Source organism: Tachypleus tridentatus, chromosome 11, assembly GCF_004210375.1.
Source record: "Tachypleus tridentatus isolate NWPU-2018 chromosome 11, ASM421037v1, whole genome shotgun sequence".
Classification (NCBI taxonomy): Eukaryota; Metazoa; Arthropoda; class Merostomata; order Xiphosura; family Limulidae; genus Tachypleus; species Tachypleus tridentatus.
In genome coordinates this window covers 61,141,707-61,167,233 of record NC_134835.1, presented here as the reverse complement: position 1 = coordinate 61,167,233, position 25,527 = coordinate 61,141,707, and the positions used below count along the sequence as shown (strand labels likewise).

The window sequence follows — 25,527 nt, the reverse complement described above, 5'->3', positions numbered from 1 at the left end:
TAACAATAAATCAAAGACACACACATGATTTGTACTTTTTTTTTTTTTTACTTAAGAAGCACATGGGCTTTCTCAGCATTACACAAAGTGCTTCAGATGCACATGTACATCTAGAAATTTCTTTAGATAAAATATGTGGAAGATTCCTTTTATTACAAAAGAAAATATTGGTTGAAATGTTTTTATCGTGATATGTACTTCACATGATGAGTACATCGGCACTTTTTTTGTGGTGCAGTTTGTAGTCCTGATCCAAACAGTCAAAATGATTCTGGACATGTGTCCTTGAATCTGTGGGTTTTCTTTGCATTTTACCACTTTGATCAATTTCACATTTTGTTGGTAAATATTTAACATCTTTATATTCTGTTGATTTACCTGAGATTCAAAGTAGTAAAAGTTCCTTTATTATCTCCAGACAAAAAATTGTATAGTGTCAGTTAGTTCACAGAATATTGATTATACAAATAGAAAAAAAATTTAGGAAAGGCATTTGTAACATATGAATACAAATTTTCTTATACCACCTTATGTTTTTCCTTGAACAAGGACAGTATGATAACATTATCCTGTCTGGTGATTCCACTCACGTAGGCATGAAAATATGTATAACACCTATACTTCTCACAGTTATACAGTGTGCTACTATCAAAGAGCATTTCAAATGGCAGTCAGGAATATTAACTAGTTGAGAACTTGTATGTGTGTCATGAGCCCATGTGAATGAATGCTAAAAGTGGATGTGCATCCTGAAGAGTAAATGTGTTAAGACAGTTTTAAGTATTTATTTTATAGTGATTAATAGCTAAAACATTTTTAAACTTTAGTTTAAAAATGCAGTTTTTAAATTCAGATTGTGTTCTTAATACTTAAATTATATAAGGATATATTGGATTGACAGCATAAATTAGCAACTTAAAATAGTTGCTTTGATTTAAGCATGTGTTAAAGTCTTAATTGAATTATGGATTGTCTTTTCTAGATGTTTCAACACCAACTTATCAACTTGCCTTGAGAACACTTAGCTGGTAAGTAATTCTAAACAAATCATGTTTACTATTTTGAATTATGTAAGAGTTTAGTAAATATACAAGTTTTAATAGATCTATAATTCAAATTGTAATCTTCAAATTTCACATTATTCAGGTTTCATTTTCTTGTTCGGCTTTGTAACTTTGTTAACAGACTATTTCTTAAGGATCCAATTATCAAATACTATAATTGATAAAGGATTTTATTTATTAATAAACATTTTAATATTGCTAACATTACTTTGTTGATGTTGGCCTGTTAAAAAACTACTCTTTTGTTTGCTTGAAGAAACAACTTGTATATGTCTGTGTTTTATTTATAATTTGCTGAAATTCTCCAAAATTGTTACATAATTTTTTAAAACAATATTAGATGTATTATATATTTTATTTTAATTAAGTGCATTACTTTCTTGTAATTATGTAACTGTTTTTAAACAATAAAAAATATGATTTTACAAAACCATTTAAATATTTCAACAAAAATTCTTATAGTGTGTAACAACTGTTTAAAATGCTTCAAATGTTAGTATATTTTACAATGACTTTTACCATTTGATTTCTGATTTTTTAAATTTTCATTATTAATGTAATGATTTTTTATCTTTATAGCACAAGTATATTGCAGCTAGTGCTAGGTCCATTAATTGATTACATTCAACTAATTGATTTTCAAAAACATAATTAAAAAAGAACAAATGACTAAATAGCATTTAAAACTTGGGTTTAAATACACACTGCAGATGGAGCATAGATAGTTTGTTGTGTACCTTTGCACTTAACAATTAACATAATGACACTATTTCAATTAGTTAGTTGTTTACACAAGTTGCAGTACTAATTATTAAATTGAACAAGCTTAAAATAATCAAAAATAATATGGAAAAATCATGTTGCAATATTTTTAGTGACTGGATTGTTTGAATAATAGAAAGAAAACTAATTTTAACAAGTTCCTGAATCATATATTAGTGTTACCCATGCCCAGTGTTCTTGCCCACATTTTACTCTTGACAACCCATATGTATAACTTTGTAGAAACTGGGTTAGTGCACAACACTAGTACCATACGTTTCCTTCCTGAGGCTGTCTACAGAAACCCTGTGGGGTTTCATTCATAAAAAAATAATTAACTAATCAAAATTAGTATTTCTAATTATTACTATTTTTATTATTCCAATTATCCAAATCTCATGTGAGAATAATTGATTAGTTAAATTTAATTGATTAATGAGCCCGAATGCTTAATCTTTTGGCAAATTTTACTAATCGAGCAGTTCTAGGCAAACACAGTGATTTAAGCATTCCACATCTTGTATCATCTATTTTGTAGAAATACTTGTCGTTATTTTTACACCATAAATAAATTAGAAGTATAGTATTTTTTATATATGTAAATTTTATCCATGGGCTTCTTAAAGAATGAAACTAAAAATATTTTTACAAGTCACTATATTTTGTTAAAAAATTATCTAAATGCTTGGCATTTGATTTTAAAAAGATTAATTCTGTGTTTCAGTATTTCAACTGTAGGTGTAGAAAGTGATGAATTTGAAGTCAGTGAGAAGATCAAGAAAAGACGTATGTTAAATTTTGTAATTTCATTTTGTTTAAAAAATTTTATATTCATGTTTTGTTAACTGTATGTGTATTACGTGGTCGAAGTGCATGTCATGTCCTATTTCAGAGACTTGTATTCAAAACGTAATTAAATTTAGCAAAAAATATGTAAATTATAATATCATAATCAAACACTGAAATGCATTTTCAATATTGACATTTTATATCACATGGCTCTTATGCACTTATTCTTGGTTTTTTGTCAGTGAAACCATTGAACCAGAAGATCAAGCTTTTAGATATTGAAAAGTCATAGTATAAAATCTAAGTCTCCTGCCTTATATTAACCCTTTCACTACAGACAGATCAAAGTGTGCATGCCATGATGTTTTGAGAGTTAAATTCAGAATTTAATTAAACTACTTTATTATCATGGTATACAAATAAACATGGCATAAAAATATAGTTAATAAACTAAATTTTAATATTAATGTTTTTTAATTTGTAAGGATATATTTTAAAAAATATTTAGTTCAGTCTCACCCTAGTATGAGAATTGTGACATTTGTTCTCTGGGTATCTAAGCTTCTCAAGTTTATTTATCACCTTTATGAGAAATATGGAATTTAATGTAAATTACTCATAATATTATTACTTGGATAGTAATGAGTTTTATAGCATTCAGACATGTTTGGTTATAAAGCCATGAAATAGAAAATTAGGCCTCTCTTGTCATACCCACCTGTTACATTCTCTTTCACAAATTGTCAGTAATTCTCCCAGATATTTAATAAGGTGTTATTCATAACCAATAGAAAACCAAAGTTTAATTCCAATCAATGAAATGTTGTATTATGTCATACTATTTTCTTTACAGAAAATTGTTTTTGTTTCCAGTTCAAGCTATACTCCCACATGAAACACATTGATAGGCTTAACTGAATTTTTGATGACTCTTATCATGTAGATAGAAAGTCAAAAAAATTATGATAGTTGTAGGTTATTGTTTGTTTTTTTTTTTCTGTTTTCTAAAGTGTGTTATGTACTTAAATAGGAAATATAGTATGGTAGTATCATTAGTATTTAAAAAATAGGATTATGTTTCATAAGCAGTTAAAGCAGATTATAATTCAAACTTTAATATTATATGAGTTCATTTCTTAATTTAAAAGTAAATATTAAAATAACTCATCTAAATGCAGATATTAGTGAGTCACATGAAAAGGTGAATGCAGCACTGTTTAAACTTGTATATATATAATGTCGAAATACTAAGTCTATTGTTTTGTACAAATTAGGAAATCAAATTACTAATATTAACAAGCTAGAATATAAAATAAGAACCTCGTATCTTGTATTTTGCTGAGATATGGCTTATGTACTAAATCAAACATGGTGGCCCCTTTCAACTCTTTCCATTTTTTGAAATGGCCTCTTGTATACTCTTACTACGGTATATGATGTGAATAACCAATCATCAGCTTAGAGTGTCTGCAGAGTGGTTTTCTCAGCTATTTTAATCTTTAAAAAGCCTATCACATTCTTTCAATTCAGTTCAAGTTTTCAAGGAATTAGGCTATGTCTTTAGTCTGCTCTAAATTTCATGTTTTTAAAAATCTAAATAAATCTTAGTTGTTAAGCTTAATAAATTATACTGTGGTTATTCAACTGTATATATAAAACCTAAAAACTTTTTTTTTTACATATCTACATGTGAAATTTTAAAAAACTTAGCAACCTATATCTAGCCATACCTGAGTACAAAGGTTGTAGTGAGAAGAGATAATTGTTTGCTTTACTCCTTGATTTATTGTTCTATATTTTAAGAAAAAATAAGTTTAATAATTTATTTTTAAATAGTAATAAACTATATAGTGTATAATAAATTAAATGTGAGTGTATATTACAAAATACTAGTCCACTAAAACACAGCCAAGACAGGGCAAACTAAAGGTCAGTTTTATATTACTGGATACATGACCTGATTGCACGTGCACCACATCAATGCAAGTTATGTCCCCTAAATATGACTGGAAGATCAATATAATAAAAATACTATTATGAGATTTCAGCTACTCAGACTAAACAATTGTATTTTTGTTCTATGATATGTAATCATTCTAGCATTTAAAAAGCATAATGTATATTTCTTAATTTTTTTATAATTGTTGTGAGGTTGGTAAAGTGACAGACCCCACATAGTTAGAGGGTAGAATTTAAACAAACTGAAAACAAACATTTGAAATATATTTAGGTTTCAGAGATTACACAAATAATATTTGAGATATTTGGAACAAAGAATGTTTTTTTTATCATTGTATGAAATAACTTTGCACTCAGACTAGTAATGAAACTATTTTTGCAAATAAATTTTTATTAAAAATATTTCAATAAGGAATTTGAGTTTTTATGTACAAGTTACTTCTAATATTTGCTAAAAGTTTACAAAATTTTGTGAATATACATATGTTATATCAAAATTTATTGTGTAAATACTTAACTTGTGCAAATATGTAGATGAACTTGTATATTATACTGAGCCTGTAGTGAAAGGGTTAAACTATCTAGGATAAATAAGTCTAGTTTCCTGTCTTTGAGTGCAACTCCAAATCTGTAAAACTAAATGAATTCAGATTTGAAAAATCTGTTAGTTTTAGTTGGATGAATTAATACTGTGAAATGTATTTTATAATAAACTGTCTGTTTAAAAAAAAAAAAAAGTAATTAGATTTATTTCATATTTTTGAACTTTTCATTTGACTCTGAATTTCTTATGACAGTTGTGTTAGTGTTAAGGTAAATAAAATAACATAAAATATAAAGTTTTGCTGAAAGAAAGGCTATTCATTTAGAATGTTCTTGAAGTTATGGAAATAAATATGAAACTGTAAGATCAAAAACTGCATTTTTAGTTGTAAGATGAAAATTATCTTGCATTCAGAATGTAGTTTGAGTCCTTCTGAGGCAATAAATTCAGGCAAATATTTTGTAAAAAACTACTTTTAAAAATTCAGTTTTTTATTTTAATTTTTTGTGAACAGTATGCTTGGAATGTTCATTAAAGCCTATCAAAGTTTTGAAGACATACTTATTAAACTTGAAATTATACTAAACATTACTCTTGTATAGCTTTGTAGAAACTGAGTTAGTGCATTACACTAGTACCATTCATAGTGGGTTAAAGGAATGGTTGAATGTTTTTCACATTAAAAAAATTTGTTTTTGCAAGCTTTGTTCTTTATTGGAGCCTTTGTAAGTCTATTGATTAGGGGATAAATTCCAAAAGATACCTCCTTTCATATTATAGCCATTACTCAACTGCCAGGGTTTTTCCTTTGCCTATCTAAGCATTTATCTTACTTTTCTCACTTGCTATATTCTTTTATATTCCACTTAATTGTCCTTGGCAATATTTGTCATATAACACTCTCCACCTACATCAATGCACTCTTTACCCTGGTAATGTGTATAAGGGCTTCTTTCAGATAATGTTATCACTTTTTTGTGATAAGCAGTCACTAATGGATTTCTCTGTGCTACAGTCAGTAGGAGATATTTTGAACATTTTTAGTGTTACTTAATTGATTTTTCTAAATAAAAAAAATTCATTTGGTATGACATGAATTCTCAGATTATTGTTTCTGCCATGGAGGCAAATCAGGTCTTTTCTGTCCTATCTCTTTGTTCTAATGTCACTTAATAATTGGTGGTAGGGAATCATTATCAGTTGAGATTGCCAAAAGTTGTATTCCTAGGGAGGTGTAGATGTATATTTGGTTTGTTCATGTTCCTCCAGGGGGCTCTGAAGCTGCCATTTAGGGCAATTTAAGACATTCTGGAGAAGATTTGAATTTGTTTCTTCCTGCACCTCTTTTTATTCTGTTGGTTTCTCAGAAGGCCACTTTGAGATAAATTGCCTCAGTTGATCCATGAGTACATGATGGTTTGGGTCTTTCCCAAGTTGCTTTTGAGCCCACACGTCACTTGATGGCTGGGAGCAAATAATTAGTTTTTCCTCCATCTACTGACATTGTGATTCATGTAGAGAGGTTTATTGTTTGGTTACATGTAGGGACAGCTGTACCTTATCTACCACAGTTATCAGAACAATGTATAATATATTATTGAGATTGTTAGATTTACTGTTGGCTAGTTGTAGACAATTGCATTAATGAATCATACAATACAACAATAATTTTATTAAATATTTTTCTCTGCTCCTCCTAAATAAAACAAATATGAAAACTTTTGAGCTATGTTTACATAATGAACTATGAATGCTAATACTTGGAAGCTTTAACATGTCATACAGATGGATAAATAATACAAAAATAATCTTTATAATTTAAGATCTAGTTCTCATCTAACTTGATTCAAATTATAGAAATATTGCAAACAGAAAGTGTTATCAAAATAAGACAAAATGATGGTTGAAAAGATATTTTATAAATTTTACAGTTTCATAGCTCTTCCTTCTAATTTTTTGCTTAGACTACTTGCATAATTAAAATGTTTACTTAGAAACATTGATTTTGATCTGTAGTACAATTTATTTATCTAAAAATAAACTATTTAGAGAATATATTATGTTGCTTTTGTGGTAATGTTTCTTTCTGTGATAGTTCTGAAAATAAAGACTTGTATGTTGGTTATAAGTATATAGTTAATTTTTAACAAATATTTATTTTTTTCTGATCCTAAATGTATTCTGACAAACTTTGAGTTGATGCGTAAGAAACTGTTAGTCAGTCATTTTTTTTAAATTTTACTTGGTTGTGTGCATTGAAGTCAACAGGATGAAATATTGAATAAGTATAGAAGCAAGAACTTAAGTTCATACGTTCGTGTATTTAGACGCCACTGAAACATTATTATCTTAATTATACTAAACCTAACACTCCTTCTAGTGGTTAAAGAAAAAAGGGAAGAAGATGCAGTGAGATTTGCAGAACTTCATCGGAAGCTTAAAAGCAGTGTAAGTTCTACAGATTTGTGTTATGTATATTGTGATATCCCTGTACTGTTGATAAGTCTTTTTTTTCTTCTTTAATTCACACAAATTCTTTATGTGAAAAACTATACAGATAAGAGCTAAAAACAAACAATAGTTTGAGTATAACTGAAAAAAGAAATAGTGAATTAAAACTTCACAGACAAGTGATATAACTTGTGTGTATATTTGTTTTTTTTCCACCAGCAGAGTTGTACACTATTCTCAGAACTTGTATTAAAACCAGAAATGTTGGATTGTGTGTCTTCATACTATATCAGTTCCAACCACAAAATATGAAAGATTCATGTGCAACAGAAAGGCATTCTGGCATATCATTAACTACTAACAAGTAACAGTAGCTATTAATAGACTCTACTGCTTAATGTTACCATTTAATCCTTTCGTGATGGGTCAGGTCATCACACTTGTTGAGTTGCATTCAAAATTTTATTGAACTGCTATTTTGTGAATTTATGAGAATAGGTTTGGAACCAAATTGTAGATTACAATTCAAACTTTAAATTATAAATCAGTTAATTTCTTAATTTAAAAGTAAATATTAAAAGAAAACACCTAAATACTAATTTTGGTGAGCCGCATTGTAGGTTGAATGCAGTACTGTTTAAAATTAGATGTTTGTGATGTCAAAATGCTAAGTCTATAGTTGTGTACAAATTAAGAATTTAAATTACTGATATTAACAAGCTAGAATATAAAATAAGAACCTTGTATCTTTTTATTTTGCTGAGGTATGGCTTGTGTATTGAATGAAACACAATGACTTTGTTCAACTCTTTCCATTTTTGAAAACAGTTTTTTACATACACTTAATTCATTATACAACGTGAATAGCCAATCAACAGCTTAGAATGCCTCCCTAGTGGTTTTCTCAGTCATTTCAATCTATGAAAAGGCTACCGTATTTTTTTCAAACCAAGATTTCCAAAAGGTACGTTGTACCTTTTAATGTTCTCGAAGTTTCATATTTTTAAAAATCTAAATAAATCTTAGTTGTTAAGCTTAAATTACAGTGGAATTCTATGGTATTAATGTAGTTATTTATGATTTCTTGGTTATTCAAATCTGTGTATAAAACTTAAAAAAAAAGTTTTGGTACATATCCTCCACATGCAAAATTTTAAAAGGCATAGCGACCTATGTTCAGCAGCAACTAACTTCAAAGGTCATAGCAAGAAGAGATAATTGTTTGCTTTATTTCTTGATTTATTGTTTTATATTTAAAGAGAAATAAGGTTAGTAATTTTTTATAAATGGTTATAATCTGTATATATAGACTGCTGGCCAAAATCATAAGACCAATGAACATAAAGAAAAAATATGCATTTTGTGTTGTCAGACTCAACCACTTATTTGAGTAGACTTTGAAAGATGAAAATAAGAAAAGGGAAAATAAAAATAAAAGCATTTTTAGCATTTAATAGGGAAAATGTGAACACTGTGAAATTAGCCTAATTACTAGCTGGTCAAAAGTTTAAGACCATACTGAAATGAAGCATTAATCAGTAAACGTGTAACGAAATTTAGTCATTTGTGTTCAAGCATTAGCGTTGTCAACATATCCCACTGATATCTCCTCTGTTACATTGGGTAAAAACATGGCAAAGGCTAAAAAGTTGACAGAGTTTGAACATGGCAGAATTGTTGAGCTGCAAAAGCAAGGTCTCTCTCAACGTGCCTTCACTGGTGAGATTGGACATAGTAAAACTGCTGTTGCAAATTTTTTAAAAGACCCTGAGGGATATGGAACAAGAATTTCAATTGGTCGGCCCAAGAAAATTTTGCTGGTGTTGAGCAGGAGGATTCGACAGGTTGTCCGGCAAAACACCAGCTGATCGTCGAACCATATTAAGGCCCTTACAGATGCAGAATGCAGCTCAAGAACAATAAGATGGCATCTACAAGAGAAAGGCTTTAAAAACCATAAAGTCTTCAAAGACCATGCCTCCTACCACACCACGAAACAGCTCAGTTAAACTTTGCTGAGATGCACCAAACATGGGATGTAGAGAAGTGGACAAAGATTTTGACCTCTAATGAGAAAAAATTTAACATCGATGGTCCAGATGTCTTCCAACGTTACTGTCACGATAAGGATATCCCACTGGAGACATTTTCTACACAACACAGTGGAGGAGGTTCCATCATGATCTGGGGTGCTCTCTCCTTCCATGGAACAATGGAGCTTCAGATTACACTGGGGCATCAAACAGCAGCTGGCTACATTGGCATGTTGTAGAGATCATTATTATTGATTGAAGGCCCTTGCTTGTATGGAAATGACTGGATCTTTCAGCAGGACAACGCTGCAATCCCCAATACCCGCAGGAAAAAGGACTTTTTCATGGCAAATAATGTGATTCTTTTGGACCATCGACCATGCCAAAGCAATTGTTTGCAGTTATTCGCAATGATGGCCGTGCAACTCACTACTGAGACCTCTTGTTGGGCATTTTCTACCCTGTTTAGAACTTTTTTTTGGTATGGTCTTAAACTTTTGACCAGCTAGTGTACAGGATAATTTCAGTGTTCACATTTTCCACATTAAATGCAAAAAAAGTTTTCTATTTTCCCTTTTCTTATTTTCATCTTTCGAAGCTCTACTCAAATAAGTGGTTGAATCTAACAAAGCAAAATGCATATTTTTTCTTTATGTTTATTGGCCTTAAGATTTTGGCCAGCAATGTATATATAATGTATAATAATTGAAATGTGACTATATATTACAAAATACTGGTCCACTGGAATGCAGCCTAGACAGGCAAGACTACAGATCACTTTTATATTACTGGATATGTAACATGAGTGCACCACATCAGTGCAAGTTATGTAATGTTAGCTAGGCATGACTGGAAGGTTGATATAATAATAAATATATAGCATTATGAGACTTGAGCTTCTTTGACTAAACATTTGTATTTTCATATTATAATATGTAACCATTCTAGCGTGAAAAAAGCACAATTTACATTTACTTCCTGATTTTTTTTTATATGATGGTTACAAGGTTGGTCAAGTGACAGACCCCACACAGTTAAGAGTGTAGAAAATAAAATAAAATACAAAGTTTTAGTGAAAACAAACATTTGAAATGTTATTAGGAGGTTTTAAAAATTACACAAATAATGGTTGATATTTTTGTGATGAAGAATAGTTTTTTAATCATAACATGAAATCACTTTGCACTTAGACTACTAGCAAAATGGACTCTATTTTCACAAAGAAGTCTTTAGTAAAAATATTTCATTAAAAATTATTTTTTTATGTAGAATATACTTCTAAATTTTACTAGAAGTCTACAAAATTTTGTGAAGATACACATGCTACATCAAAAGTTACAGTGCAAATACTTGATGTGTGCATGTGTTTGGATGAACTCATCTTTGTTATACTGAGCCCCCGTTACAAAAGGGATAATATAATGAGGCTATCACTGAACCTTTTCACTGTAAACAAGTCGAGTAGAGTATGTCATAATGTTTTAGTGTTTTCAAAATATGATAAAACAACTTTATTATCAATGTGGGTTAATAAAATTGGCAGGAATGTGTACTTTATAATTTAAATATTATCATTATGTATGTAGTTCAATTTCTTAATTTAAATAAAAATGTTAAAATGAATTACTAAATATCTGTGTGTGTGTGTGTGTGTCACATGGCATGTCCTGTTGTCTTAATGCACAATTTATGTAACATGCCTACCATACAACATCTATGGTGATTAACAAAATTAAAAACTAAAACTTCAGACATTGACAAGCTAGAATAAGAACTTCCTTCCTTTTGGATTTGCTGAGATGTTGATGTATTTAGTAAATCTAGCACATTCTTTTGAAACCTCTTTTTCAATCATGCCTAGTTTTATTAAGTACATGTTTATAATCAACAAAAATATCCTATTCCAAATTCCAAACTAAATATAACAGTCATTTATAATTGTTTTGAAAGAGAAAAGCCATAGTTTTACTCGAAATGTTGAAGTTTGTTGACCAAATCATTGCTGTAAACAGAAGAGATTTTTGAAAACCACATATAGCTAGTAGAAAGGCAGATAAATTACAGTGATTTTACATGTAACAGTATGGTAATTTGATAACTTTTGGTTTTCTAAAATGCATTTTTGACATCTACAAAATTTAATTTTTCTTCCATTTTCACTTGAGAGAATGAGGCTTACAGCAAGGCTTAGTAAGTATGAGTACAAATCAGTTTTGTAACTTCATAAGTATTTTATTTATTTATTGTTCTATGTTTTAGAAACCTAATTGAAATTTAGGATTTATGAATACATTGTAATAATATACATACATGTTTGTAAGCATTTACACACTTTATACACCTATACCTCAAAGTTCTGACCACCCCAGAAAAATAATTTGCATCCAAGTACCTACAAAGTTTATTTTGGTGGCCTAGACTTTGTGTGGATCCATATCATAATCATTTTCTTAAACTTTTATTACAGCCACTGTTTCGAACACAAACCATTAAATTCTCTGCCACCATTTTCTTTTTTAATTGGGATTATGATAAACTCGATTGGAATTATCAGTTTTTTGTGCTTCACATTTTTGTTTGCTTTTGATGATGTGGTATCACGGTTTCACATACAGTCTAATGACAGAAATTGTGATTTGTTGTTTCATGTTTGGTAGATTTTTACTTCAGCCATGAAAGTAAAATAAATATAGGAAATAGGTGTAAAAAAGGATGAAAGTAGAAACTCTGGAGAAGTGCTTTAGAACTTTATGATAAATATCAAAACATTACTACTCATTTTATTTCAATTTTTTTTTTATGGTGGTTATGAGTTTGAGAAAATTGACTGAATGCATACAGAATTAGAGCAGTGAAAGTAAAAGATAAAATATGGACTTTTATTGAAAAAACAAAAAATAACAGTCTAAAACATACCTCTGCTGACACTTACCTCTGTCAGTCATCTGCCAGGGTTACTTCTTTACCCATCTAAACATTGATCTGACTTTTTTTGTTTGTTCCAGTCATTTATACTCTTCTAAATTGCTCTTGTTGATATTTATTTCATGATACCCTTCACCTACATTAATGTGCCCACTATCCTTGTACTGTGTATAAGTACCTCAGTTATGTAATTTTATTGTTTTTGTGTTTTTTTTTCTAGACTGACATTACCCCAGTGTCTAACACTGGCTATTAATGGGGAACAGAACAATTTCCCTTACCTCATAAAATACTGTTCCAATCAGTGGTAATCAATACAATCTTTATATGACCTACAAGAAATTAAAGAAAGGCTACTTTAGAATAAGATGCCTTTGATTTGTTTTTCTTCTATTAGTTTTTTGAGGGTGCTGAGATTTTGGGTTTTTACTAGTTGCTTTTGAGCTTGCAACTTACTTAATGGCTGAAAGAATCGGGAGACAATTTTTTCTGCTTACTTGGATATTGTACTTCTGCCTAGAAGGTTTACTTCTTAGTTATGTGAAAAGGCTGTTAAGCCTTATCTGACATGTTTTTAGAACTTCATAATATAGCCTACCACCACTAAATAACATATTTGTTCCTTGAATTTTGTAGTTCTAAGGTAGAATTTTTAGTTCACCCATATAGGTCTATGTCCACTGATGGCACAAAGTAAGTCTACAGACTTACAACTCAAATTCAACATTTTGTTTCCTTTCACTTCACTTTGTTAGAAGTCCGTTAAAATCACTAGCTTCTTTGAAATGGATCTGTTGTTACCATACATGTTGTTTCAGTTTTCAGCTTCTACATTCCTCCCAGTAATAGTTGGAGTCTTAAGTTTTATAGGCTTCTGTAGGTGGTTATAGCTCTGTACCTATTCATATGTCCTGGCTCCTGATATCAGCCACTCAGAAAATTGGTACTCACATTTTGTCTATATCCTAGGTTTCCACTACCTGTGATAGTGGGCTGATTGTTTCAATCTCAACAGATTATCACAACCGATTAAATGTTGTGTTGCAAAGTTCTGTTGGATTGACTTTCATTTTGCAACTGTTGATTGGTAGGGTTGGCCTCTCATTGAATTGCTCAACAACTGGCAATTTGGTTTCAAATTGGATTTTCGCATTAGATGCTTTCCATTTGGACAGAAAACACAATTACCTCTCTAAAACTTTCTAATTTGTTCCAGTCTATTGTCAAATCATGTTGATAGCACCAAATTGGCTGCTGTGCCCAGGTTTCTGCTTTTGCAGTCCTTTCTGGTGTGTTCAACTCTTCTTTTTTAAGCTCTTGCTGCAGAAGCAGTCATGATATGTAATGGTACATTTGGCTATCCAAAAGCTCAAGTTTCTGGTATAGAGGTTATGCTGTGTTTAATATGGCATTAGGGTTTAATTTCTGAGGTTGACATGTATCTGTCTCAATTTCTGATGAGTCCAAAAGACACTTTTAATAACAGTAATGACATGTATCAGGAATGTTGTGTTGAGAGAATGTTGAACCCTTTTCAATCTGTTGTGTAATCACAATTTGTTTTACGTAGCTTTTTAACAGCAGTTTTTGCATCTTTTACAATTTTCATTGTTTATGGAGGCTTTATTGACTATTATTCAAATACTGTGCGTGTATTTTTTTTAGCCCCCAGTACTCTCTAGATTCCCTGCATCATTTTGAATAGTTGGCCCCAAATGACCATTCCAGTCACTTACCAGGTAGATTAAGATTATATATGTTCTTTCTGGACACCTGTTTGTGACCTGACTCTTATGTCATTTACCTGCAGGTTTATTTTTGTGGTTGCTGACATCACTGATTGGAATTCTTACACAATGCTCTGTCAGATAGGAAGTTCAGTCCTCTTCTCCAATTCATCTGCTCAATTATTTGTATACCTAATCAGATTTTGGTCTTGGTCATGTTCAGGAGGCTCTTAAAGGTTTTGTTGCCTGAATTTATACCTTTATAAGTAGAAGACAATGCTTTTTCATTCTGGACTCTTTTTGAATGTGAGGTAATTTCTGTGAGTTGGATCTCATGACACTTTTTTATGCCTTTTGCAGCCTTATTGAACTTCCAATGGTTATTGTTGTGCAGAGTGGTATGTGGACCTTCCCCAATACCTTTACCTCCCATTATTTGCCTGATCTTGCAATCTCTTAATTTGAGAGTTTTGCCTCTCCTTTGTAGCTGTCTTAACCATTTCTGCTAGATTATACAGAAGGTGTGTATATTTATTTCTACCTCTCAGGGTCCCTTTGTTTTCATAGGATCTCACTGTGATGTGAGTATTTCTTTGGTAAGTATGCTTTCATCAAACCAATTTTTCATGAGCAACCACAATTTTAGTATATTTTATCTCAGTAGCAACAGGTTTTGTAGAAATGAGGTGTTCCATGAAACTACCTAGAGACTGAAAATCACTTTGCATATGAAGCAAGTAGCATTTTGATTTTAACTGTACAAAAAAACTTGACTTATAGTATTTCTTCATATCATGATGGATACACAAAACATGTTAAAATTTATAGCATTTAATTTTATATTATTTTTACAATTGCAATAATTATATATTTCAATAAAAGAGACAGAAATAAAGCATTTTATAGGAGAAGGAATTCAAGTTTAACAAACTTGTTAGTGTGAGGGAAGGACACATGCATTTTAGTTAAAGTTTTCTCACACTGAAAGATTACTGCTTGACTTAAAACCCAGAGTTGTTATGTTATAGAGATATCAGACTGTCTCTTACAGAATATACTGAATTCAAACTATTTCTGACAATTGAACAAAACTAACTGAAAGTTCTTTAGTATTTACTAAACAACTGTCCAAAACTAAATATTTTAGGGCCTAAATAGATGAATGGATGTTTTGGTAGTAGTTCATAGTTGCCAGCTGAGAGTGTTGATACTTAACATTTCCAGGCTTTGTAATATTCAAAATACAAGGAAGAGATTGGGTAATTGCTTCACTTTTAAACATTTGTAAAAATAAGAAAGAAAAATGTGTAATTTGTTTATGAACAAAATGCTTTACTTGCAAAAAAGAAAATTAGTTAAAAATTTTACTTTGAACAAATCTATAATAAATACTTGATCCTCACATGATTTATTGTTGGCTTCTAAATGACATGGGATATTTTTACCTTTCCATGCCTACAAACTCTTCTTTAAAAAAAGCTTACCTGTTGTGTTTGTGAGTTGCATGGTTTTTAAGTTATATCCAAAATTAATATTAGTAAGAACATTACATCTGTTTTTTTGTTTTTTTTATTTAAATATAACATTTATTTGCCTGAAATTCAGTTTATGACTTAATAATAGTGAGATTTAAACATGCATGGTCAGAGTTGGGCTATATTGCTAGATTTAATGCACTGAAAATCTGTGGCAGTACTTTCTGCAAAAAAGATGTTCTCCACTGAGCAGTAAAGTCTTAGCACGTTAAAACAACTGTAAAGGACCTGCAATGGCTTTTATTAAAAGTTAAAGAAAACTCCAAGAAGAAAATCATCTGCTGAGGAATATAAGTAGTTTTTATTTACATTTAAATATTTTTTTTCATTGTTTTTTATTTAATTTCCTTTTTTTTTTAATTAGTTGTATTTATGTTTATCTAACAAGCACGCTTAGTGTATTAGTTTAATTTCTTGTGGATCTCTGTGCTCTAGCTACACTATTTTTTCTTAATAATAGGTCACATTTCCCAAGTTGTACATCAGTCTGAAGACTTGTAATATTGAAAAGCAAATTTTGATACCTGTGATGGCTAGAGTACAGCTTTGTGCTTAACAACAAGCAAACAAATGAAATAAAAGCTGTCATAAATTTAACTTAGAAATATCATAGTAAATATTTTTAAAGAAAATCCAAGTAACTGTAAGTTGTTTACAAAAATTGTTTTAAAAACGAGCACTAACTTGTATAGTATTAGATCTCAATGTCAATTTTAATTTTTTCAACTTTTTGTATCATCAGCAACTAAAATTTAAAAAAGTTTTTCAAGTTATTTTGTTAAGTATTAATTTTTTAACATGATGGTGTAAAACAAAATTTTCTTATGTAGATAGCAGAAGGTAATTCTTATTCATGATGAATCACATGTTTTATGTAACTATTCTGCATCATCAAATTTGATGACCAAGTAAAGACCCATCTGGTTTTTGAAAATTATAGTAGATATAAAATTGTGACATAGTTCTAACACCAAGTTCTTTGTACACTAAGTATCAAAACAGAAACAAACTTTAAGTCGTTTATTAAATGTGATGATTTGAAGTAAAATTGTATCAAAGTCATGGTTTTATTTGATCCACATGTTCCAGTGAACTTTGTGCAAGTTTAAATTAATTTGTTTGATACATAAAATACACAAATTAGAATCATAATATCTCAATTTCAGATATGTTGGTTTTAGAAGTCCTGATTTCTGTCAGTAAAGATAGATATTTTTATGTTTAATATATTTAGTATTGGAAAAATATATACTGGTGTTGTCTTGTTTTTAAATTGCACAGTACCAGAGAACATGTAAGTGAAACATTAGTGAATTTGTAATCCAATTAGAAGCAAATTTAGGTTAAGATGGATCACAAGAATTAATTTTATTAAACTATTTGATCATTTAAAATCAATGTTTTGCTACTAATTGAATATGGAGTAGTTGAAACAGATATGTGCCTTTTGATAATTCTGAAAATATATATACCTTTATTAAACAGAATTATATTGTTTTTATGTAAATCAACAATTTGTAGTGAAGGTGTTTTCATTATGTAAATTCCATTTCAGAGTTCTTCCTTTCAGTGATAACTTTTAAGTCAATATTTTATTCACATAAATATGACTATCTTTCACAACTAGTATATAAAGGTTGAAATAGTTACTACTTGTAGTTGTTGTTTTTTGCATAATGTATATGTGTTGTAAAGTTAAATTCATAAAATAAATGTTGTATTCCAGATTGTACTGAAGAATCGTTGGGCAGTTTTGTGTTTTCTTTATAATCTGACAGGCTCAAGTAACAAGTACCAGACTAAGGTAATCTTTTTAATTGGTAATTAATTCTGTTTTTTCCAGTTTCTGTATTTTATGCTGCATTTATTAAGCAGTTATTTTAACTATTACCACACGATTTCAAAGACTGCTACTGCTATGTCCCACAGACCTGTGCACTAAGTATATTAAAATTATTAAAATTGGTTTTGTTGGAGTAATTTTGACCATCAGAACAACATTTTTAATCCAGGCTTTAAAATATTTCTTTTAGATGTAGTCTAACCAACTTTCTGAAATTGAGGCTGTCTCAGATTTTTTGGCATTATGATTTGAGAAATTTTCACCAGTTTCTGCTGATATACCATCCAGTTTAGCAAAATTTGATAACTTTAAAGTTTTTCGTTCTATTTGATTAGAATATATTTTCTCAAAAGTTCATGTAGCCTGCAACGATGCAAGAGGGCATCACTTGATTAACAACTGACAGCTCATTGCTGATTGGCAAATGCACTGAGGTTAAACAGTATGGCTTATCTTATCTTCAGGATCTTTCATGCTAAACTAATAAATACCTGATCCAGTATTGAAGAATTCACTACTGATGAGTATACATCAGCAATATTCTAAACACAAGTTTGTTTAGTGTATCCATCTCGGAAAAACATTCTTGCATATTGAGGATCAGGATCACAAAGAAATTAATTTTTGTTGGAAACTTATTCATGTGGAGAGAAGTCGTTATAAGTTCACTTTGTTAACAAGAAGAAATGGAAGAACACTGCACAACAATTTTTTTTTTAAAGTTTTGCTTCCTGAAAAGTTTTTGCTGATTGTGACAGGTACCCGGTAGGTATGCACAAATATAGTTTTGGTTTTGCTTCATCACGTAGGAATTCTGAGAAATAGACAGTTAACTGCTTACCAGCAATAACATATTTAATTTTGTTTATGTTTCTAATACGCTGTTAAGTTCAACATAAAAGTGTTTTGCTCCTGATTTTCATTTGTATTCAATGTCTGGTGCATCATGTTGCAGTGTTCAACAGTAGTCAGCAAGCATTGACAGATTCCAGCTGCCCTGATATCGTTTTTCCATTGCAGCAATATCCTGGTGAAACTGAATATTTCTATGAAATGGTATGTGATGGGCAAATTTGGATGTGATTTTCGTGATCAGCAGCCAAAATCTATAAGGAACATCCAACAGTGTTCAAGAAGCAAAAACTTTGTTGTGCAGTGTTATCAGTTCATCATATTAATTGTTAAGATCTTTAACCCTTTCACTCCAGATATCCTTTACTAGACATGACAAAGGTTTAGTGTTTTACATTCAAACTTTTATTAAATAACATTTTGTTTGTGTTATAACAGTTAGTATAGCAAAAAATCTTGGTTAATAATCCATATGTTAATATTATATAAATTTTGAGTTCCTAATTCTACAAGGAAATATTTTTTAATATCTTTAATTTTACCTGATGTGACATGTGACATATTTTCTCTACGTATCTTGTCTGTATTTTTTCCACTGCCCCTTGAAAGAGTAAGAAATGTAAATTAATCATTATAAAATTGTTATTGCTCCTACAAAGCATAATTTTTATAGCCTTAAATATCTTTTTTGTTACATAGCGATCAATAGAAAATCAGATCCCTCTTGCCATGTCTTCTCTTTCAGGACATGTTACTAGTTCTCTTTTGTGCTTTATTATGTATAACCAACAGAAAGTCAAGGTTTTTATTTTCCAAGTGATGTATTATGTTACATTGTTTTCTGAGTGGAGTATTATCAATTTCTCCTAATACACACTTCTTGCCTATGTAAAATATGATGACTTGTATGAATTTGTAATGGCTCTTGGTGCTCAGTTAGAAAACCAGAAAAATTGTGATAATTAAGGGAAATTTTGTGTTATTATTCTGTGTTCTTTGATGCATTATTTAATTAAATAAAAATTATCTTGTATGTTACAATCATGAGTCATTGACAGTTAACAAAAAAAAAAAAAAAGAACTCAGTAAGTACTTTATTTCTTAATTTTCATCTGTATTCTTTATTTATTATTTTAAGAGTAATTGAAATGTAAAATGTAAAAAACTTAATATGAGTTTAATGAAATTTGTTTTGATGGTAGAAAAGGGTGTTTGAACAAGACATAACTTAAGAAATAATTATTTTTAGAAAGAGGTGAAATGACAAAAAGAAAACCAATATACTTTCTGTATGCCAATTTTAATTAGAGTTGTTGGTATTGCCACTCAAGGTGTTTTTCATCTAGTCAGAAATTCAACAATGATGCAAAAACATTTTGATAGTAGATGCTGCCAGAGGGTTGCTATTCTTCAATTCAAAACCAGTGTCAGTGGCAGATAGGGTTAGTAGCTTTGCCATAACAAAGATATCATGAACAAGTTTGGTGGCAAGTTTTTGATTACCAGGATTGTTGAAATAATTGAAAAAAACAAACAAACTAATTTCAATCACTTGATTATAACTGGAATTTTGATTAATTGATTATATGACAGTAACAACTGTTTGTAATTAATTGATTATATCAATTAGTCAAGCTATAATTTTAATTAAAGGTTACAAAGTTTTTGTAAAATAAAACTTTTTTAAAATTTATATCATTATTTAGATAACCTTTTTTGAAAGTTATCTTTATTTATATTTCTTACAATTATTATAGTGGGTTTGACATGGTCTAGTAGTTAGGGTGTAAGACTGCAGATTGGAAGGTGCAGCTAAACCTAAGTACTTTAATTTATTAAATAAAGAATGCAGGAAAATAAGAGCTTGAACTTTAAGTTATTTTGAAACTATATTAATGACATAATATTACACAATTTCCATGTTAAGGCTGTTTACTATGAACATTAGAATAACTTAATTTTAGTGTTGGCTTTCCAGTCATGAGAAGTTTGCTAAAAATGATTTGTTTGTTATTTGAACCATTTTCTTTGGCATGTAAACAGTTAAGGTATGATGTTCTTGATATATATATCTATAATACAGAAATAAGAATAATTTTATCTTTCTTTGAAAATGATGATTACAGTTTGAATACTTTTAATTGCATTAAAAGTGTGAAAATAGAAGCAAATTTCTTATTGAAAATAGCAGGTACACATTTCAACCTTTCAAAATTTGAAAAATTATAATTTAATTTATTTTTAAAATATTCATTTTCAGAATGGGCCACATGGGTTTTGTTTTGCCAAGTTCACAGTGTCCTCGCCATTACGAAATGTCGGCTTTACCGGCACCACTAAAAGTTATAGTAATCAACAGTCACGAGCTGTTTCCTCGGGTAAAAGTTTATGTACAAGAACAGGTTCAGAGAAGATGGTCTTTGCCTCTCTACCATCATCCTATCAACTAACCCATTCTGGTAGTTCTGTTGATCAGAGCCATGGTAACCTAACAGACAGTGGAAATGGAAGTGTCTGTTCCAATTCAAGCAACAGTCGAGTTGAGCATGTGGCAGCTTTATTCTCAGGTAGAGAGAAATTAGAAGGAATTCTAGTGCCAGTAACAAAGAAAGAAAAAGTTTTAAGTTCACAAGTACAAAAACAAGGGTCTAAAACTTCAAATGAACTGGGTAAGTGATTCAACTTTTAATCTTTCCATTAGGTTTTGAAATTTAATAATTTTTATATAGTTAAGAAGTCTATTTTTAGTATTTTATCTTTCTTAATGTGATATGTATTTTTATTTTCTAATTATGTTGTTTTATTGATATAATTACTTCAACAAATTGTTCAAATAATTTGTATGAAAAATTTTTTACAATTTAATCTTGAGCAGAAGCATCAATTCTCACTCATTTTGTTGGAATCTTGCCTATCCTATCCCCTCTTCCATTTCAAAGCCTTATCCTAGTCCTCCCACTCCCCTTATTTCCTTTCCATTTTCCTGTCCTTCTCCTTCTGCTCCACAATCTTTGAACCAACATCAGTCTTGCCAGGTTTGTCAGTGACTGTGTAGTGGAATCAGTCTTTGTACCAACATCAATCTTGCCAGGTTTGTCAGTGACTATGGAGTGGATTCAGTTCTTATAGTGGCTGGTTTGCTACAGTTTGCACATTATTGGGACCAACTACTTGCAGACAGATAGATTACACTTTTTCTCTCTCACATTCTTTACCTCCAGTTGTCTTCCTCTTTTTTCGTTAGCCCACACTACTTCCTTCTTCCTTTGGATCCCATCTATCTTCAAAGTCTAGAACCCATAGACCACAGATAGGGTGCACTACCCTTTCGTGGTTTACTCTCACCACTTAGTATTCCCTGTTATATATTAAAATTTCAAACAACCTGAAACTGAGTTAAATGATAATTTAAATTTAGAAGTTAAATAAATGTCTATATTGAATATATGATATTTGCCAACAAGATTAATACACACAGTTTTCTTTCTTAATACAAATATATTTTAATATATAAACATCCTGGAAAGTTATAATAATTAAAATTATGCTACAGAAAGTCATTTAAAACTTGTATTACTTTTTAAAAATGGTCATGATGTCATATAACTCAACGAGGACCGGAAAGGCAACTTCAGGTGACTAACACTGATGTTTGAACTTACCAGTCAGTCATTCTAGCAAGTTATGATAGTTCAAATTATGCTACAGAAAGTCCTTTGAAATATGGATTACTGTACCATCTTTCTTACTGCTGTAAACTAGATATAAGAATTGGATTTAATGCTATTTAAGTTTTTAATTCAAAAAATATACTCTATTTTGTTTTACTTTGATTCCTTTTTACAACTTTTAATAATTTTATTAAAATGGCTACTTTGTGCCATAAAACTCCAACCAAGCAACCAACCTTCACTTTCATATAAAATATTTTTCTCTTCATTGGTTCTTTCCACCAAGACCATGGATGACCAGGTTGATGTTTTTTATAAAAATATCTTTTCTCATCCATTGATTGTTTCCACCCAGACCAGCAACTAAGGTTGATGTTTCAGATGCATTCCATCATATTCTTCTCTCAGGGCCTTTAAGATTTTTCTATTAATTTGTTCATTGGGATTGTATCTTCTTGTTCAGGGCCTTCACATGCCATCTATATGGACTTAGTATATAATTCCATTCTTACATAGATGATTGGCTTCTTTTGTTCTATTTGCAGGAGGAATCCCACCTTCATACCTCTTTACTTCTGTAGAAAGCCACCAATTTAGGGTGGCTTGTCAACACTTCTGAATACTTTTTCATTCCCCTAATGTCTCATTCACCTACGTGTGAGCTTCTGTCAATTTTGAGGCTCGTGGCTTCCTTGGAACTGCTTATTTCACTTGGCCATGCTCATATGTTCCTCCTCCATTAGGTCTTTCACAACTAGTGGAGCCATTTATGGGTACTTTTGAGCTAAGTATTTCTTTTGTTGCCTTATCTTTTTACAAACTTTTCTTGATAGCTGTACCACTCCAATGCTACTATTGGTTTACCTCTTCCTCCACCCAAACCTGACTTGCACATCTTCACTAATTCTTTCATATCTGGATGGGATGCATCTTTGAATAATAATTTTACATCAGGCACATGGAACCAAAATGAATCTTCACTTCAATATCAAAATTGGTTTAATCTCTTCCTCTATGCTTCTTTGTCTCTCTTCCTTTTACCATGGGTGTGGCACTGATTTGAGACACTCCTTGGTGTGTCCTCTTGATGGCATCTTTTTGGCCAGCTCAACCCCAGTTCTCTCTTTGCCTACTGCCTTCCTGTTTCTCTCTTCCTCTTCTTCCCACACCTTTCCTCTTGTTTCAACCTCACGTATCACTATTCCATCCAGGGATCATGTCCCTCCACTTTCATGTTTAGGATCTGTCTGGTCTAATACTTGTTTAGCCAGACTTGCTGTATGATAACCTTTTTCTTTTCTATATCCACTGGCTATTTACTAGCATAAGTGACTTTTTTTACTTTGGTTCATTCATCACTACCTTTTCTCTGACCATTCTATTGTTAGCCATTTCTCTTCTTTTTTTTATCTTTACTTTCACAAGGATATCACAGAAACAATTGCAATAGCATCTGAATTGCTAATAAATATCAAAATACTATAAAAGAACTTCAGACTGCATGATTTTGGAAAGTCTTAGATTTATGATGTTTGATGAAAAGCCATTAAACATGTGTTAGCAAATAGACTTTCAGTTACCCATGAAAATATTGAATGATTATTTCACATTCAAAGCATTGTAAACATTAAGTAGTGCAAATTGGATTGTGTGTATATTTTGTTTATATCCAATTTAATCAAGCTTTAAAATTGGGTTCCAACTATTTTTGGGGCAAGTTGGTGTGTGGACACACACCTGCTCCTCTTTGGTTGAGTTATGCTACTTCTTGGCTGTTAAGTTTCATAATTAATTACTTGCTAAAATATATATTTGTTATCACTAGATACCAACTATTAACTAGTTGGTGTCCTACTTTTCTGCTGCTGTCTTCAGAGAAGGCTTTTTTATGTCATAGTAATGGCTAGAGTTTAAACTGATGAGCTTTCTGCTCGTCTGTGATCTTCATTTATTAAAACATGAAGCAACTTACTTGAATACATTCAAGAGGTGTATCCAAACTTTTCTTTCTTCCGTGCTGGATTGGCTGAATGGGTTATATCTACATGTTAGATGAATGTAGAAAGCTTCTTTTACCATTTTTTTTTTCTTTCTTTCTTTTTAGTGTGGGGTTCATAGTCATGGAATATTAAACAAAACCATTTTGTTGTTTCATTACTTCCACTTGAATTGGCAATGTTAAGTACTCATAGGTCAATTTCAATGATTCATAAAGCGTATGATCTTCTACAGTTGGTGTGAAAAACATACCACCTCAGTCTTAAAGATGAGCTCAAGTTAAAAGCCATGAGGACTGATATAGTCTTTACAGTTAGGACACCTTCAGCAGTAAAGACACAGCTGTGGCTGCTACATATTTATTGAGCATTGTCTGTTGTTTTTTGTTTACAGTTAAGTGATTAAGATCTTGCTACTGAACAGGGGCAGTGTACTGCTGTATATCACAATTAAAAGTTTGATTGAAAACACATTTAATAATGACAAACCAGAAAAATGTTTACATCATAAGAATTAGTGGTTTGAATTCCACCAACAAACATTCTCACCCCCTCATCTTTGGGAACATTATAGGTGGTGTTGACCAGCCTTCTTCCCTTTAGACTGTCGCTTTGAAATTAGGGATGACCAACACTGATAGCTTTCAAGTAGCTATGCACTAAATGCAACAGATAAAAATCGAGAAACAAGAAGATTCCCAATCTGAAGCAGGTGTGCAGCAGCAGGATAATACAGGAAGCAGGAACGGCAAGGGTACTAGTGACATTTTTCATAACATTAAGCTTGAGGATCTACACATGCATAACATTTTTAAAAATGGTTCAAAGACACAAATGGAAAAATTTATGAAATCAAAGTTAAGGAATTTGACTACAGGTTTGTCAACACAATTAAGATTTTCACAGAAGAAGAGGTTTCACGAGGTCCCAGAGTGATACATTGCTTTTTAGTTTTATGTCAAGATGCATTGTCTTATGATCTTGTTAACTTTGGAGATGAGAAACTTCAGTTAGTATTGTTACCTTTTAAAAAAAAGAATGGATTCATTATTGAAGCAATTCCAGCAGAATGGAGAACATTTAAAAACATTCAGAAATTTTTCACTTAATGAAACTGGGGCCTGTGCAACCATTATCAGCTGCTCAGTATGAGTGTGGAATTCTTGAACAAAACAGAATTAACTCTTAGTTTCACACCTCACTTAATGTGGCTATAGTTTAAAGCTAAGAATCAGTACAGAGGGCTCTGTTTGACCCAACATCTTGTGTTAAATGCTTGCTTTGCTGAAATTAAAAGAGATGGAGACCAAACTATACTTCGTGGTCAAGTGATAGACATTTTAATTGTCAGTGATGCTACCTTGGACTGTAATGA

At 30.7% G+C, this 25,527-nt stretch overlaps 1 protein-coding gene across 2 annotated transcripts in view; it reads left to right on the top strand.

Moving 5' to 3' along the window:
- The window catches only part of LOC143232266 (gamma-tubulin complex component 3 homolog), a 90,078-nt gene that overhangs the window by 3,675 nt on the left and 60,876 nt on the right, over positions 1–25,527 (top strand). For both annotated transcript variants that reach the window (XM_076467455.1, XM_076467456.1), the window contains exons 2-6: positions 983–1,028; positions 2,551–2,612; positions 7,499–7,566; positions 17,516–17,593; positions 20,745–21,153. In XM_076467455.1, coding sequence (XP_076323570.1) covers positions 983–1,028; positions 2,551–2,612; positions 7,499–7,566; positions 17,516–17,593; positions 20,745–21,153 — 663 coding nt within the window. The remainder of the gene's footprint in view (positions 1–982; positions 1,029–2,550; positions 2,613–7,498; positions 7,567–17,515; positions 17,594–20,744; positions 21,154–25,527) is intronic.